Source organism: Atta colombica, unplaced genomic scaffold, assembly GCF_001594045.1.
Source record: "Atta colombica isolate Treedump-2 unplaced genomic scaffold, Acol1.0 scaffold42, whole genome shotgun sequence".
In the NCBI taxonomy this organism is placed as follows: Eukaryota; Metazoa; Arthropoda; class Insecta; order Hymenoptera; family Formicidae; genus Atta; species Atta colombica.
The window spans coordinates 187,305-188,893 of record NW_017259531.1 but is presented as its reverse complement, the minus strand read 5'-3'; the positions used below and the strand labels follow the sequence as shown (position 1 = coordinate 188,893).

At 33.4% G+C, this 1,589-nt stretch overlaps 1 protein-coding gene across 1 annotated transcript in view; it reads right to left on the bottom strand.

Annotated features, from left to right (window-relative positions):
* The window catches only part of LOC108691223 (vesicular glutamate transporter 1-like), a 4,159-nt gene that overhangs the window by 1,674 nt on the left and 896 nt on the right, over positions 1-1,589 (bottom strand). The window contains exons 3-5 of the mRNA XM_018198894.1: positions 1,263-1,579; positions 862-1,036; positions 112-404 (exon numbers count right to left, since the gene is read on the bottom strand). Of these exons, the coding sequence (XP_018054383.1) occupies positions 112-404; positions 862-1,036; positions 1,263-1,579 (785 nt within the window). The remainder of the gene's footprint in view (positions 1-111; positions 405-861; positions 1,037-1,262; positions 1,580-1,589) is intronic.

The following is a 1,589-nucleotide window of genomic DNA, read 5'->3' as shown; positions in this document are numbered from 1 at the left end:
ATATATATATATATATATTGTAAATTAGTGACATAATAAGTCAAATAAAGCTCTTTCCTCATTATCTTTATCAAAAAATTATATTACATTAGATGCTATAATTATATTTACCTCGACAAGAGGCATGCCAAAAGATTCGTGCATGAAACGCGGTTGGAAGAGTACCAGCAGATAAAAGTTCCACGATCTGCAAAAATTAGCGACAATGATGGCATATACCGGCATTGAAGTAAGAAACTTGCGCCAGGGAGTCGTTGCCAGCGTAGGCACAGGTGCTTGTGTTTGTCCTTGTCCGAGCGAATCCTCGATGTAACGTAATTCACGAGCCGAGATACAGGGATGTTTCGATGGCTTTTCGAAAGTCAACCACAACCAGAAACCATACCAAATCAACCCGCACATGCCTACAATTTATTTTGTTGAAAATTACATCTACCAACGCAATATTTTGTTCTGTTATTACACATTGTTGAAATAAAAATTTTACTGTCGTTGCTAATACATAGTCAGTGTAAAAGCAATTAAATGGCCGTTATAAATGTAATTCTTCTGTTGACAAAATAAAACAAGTATAAATAAATTTTTGAGCAAATTTGTTTGTAGAAAAATGTGTTTGTTTTTTTAAATTATATAAATAGTCTGTTTAACTCTTTTATTTCTAGCAATTGTTTTTTGCTATTGCAATAAACAAGATTCAGCTTTTTGTTATAGCAAAACAATTGTGTATGTTATAAATAAATAAAATTATTATTCTTAATAATAAAAGCTTTCTGCTCATATAGAAATTTGTTAAAAGCAGCATATATAAAATATTCTTTTTTCTATGTATGTTTGCCATTAAGATACAAGAAATCTCTTTACCATAGAAATAAAATGATGCTGTCCAGCCAAACCAGGAACTCAAGTATCCAGAAAGCGGCATACCTATCACCATTGCGGCGTACGATCCACAAAACGCTAATGTGGCCAAACGCGATCTCTCTAGAGGTGGTGCCCAGTATTTCCAAATACCATGACACGCTGGATACGTGACACCCTAAAAAAGAAAAGAAAACTCGATTACAATTGTATAGTGTAACAAAATATGGTAGATATTATAGTAGAATATTGTGAATATTATAGAGATATGAAAAAAAATCTATATAACCTTCCAATACATTACTCAAATTTTACTCTTTATTAAAATATTTTTACATTTATGTATACACGTAGCGTGTATACGTATCCTTTAGTTTCGTTAAATTTTTCAACTTTTTACTTACCTCGACCAGTCCTTTCAATACTTGCACACCCATATCAACAATAGGATCGACTTTCAATGCTCCAGGTACTAACAAATTCAAAAAAGAAGATATCGCGATGGCTGTGCCAAATATTTTGTTAGCAGGATACAATGATGCAAGAAAGCCACCTGGCACTTGCGTTACTAGATAACCCCAGAAAAATGATGAATCAAGAGCACTTTCCACGCCGACCGTCCAGTTGAACTTGATAGTGTTGTTTTCGCCTTCCGTAGTATTTTTTATTACAAGCTTAGCCATACCCATGTTACATCTCATGCCAAACGAAATAACGAATCCTAAAAAGTA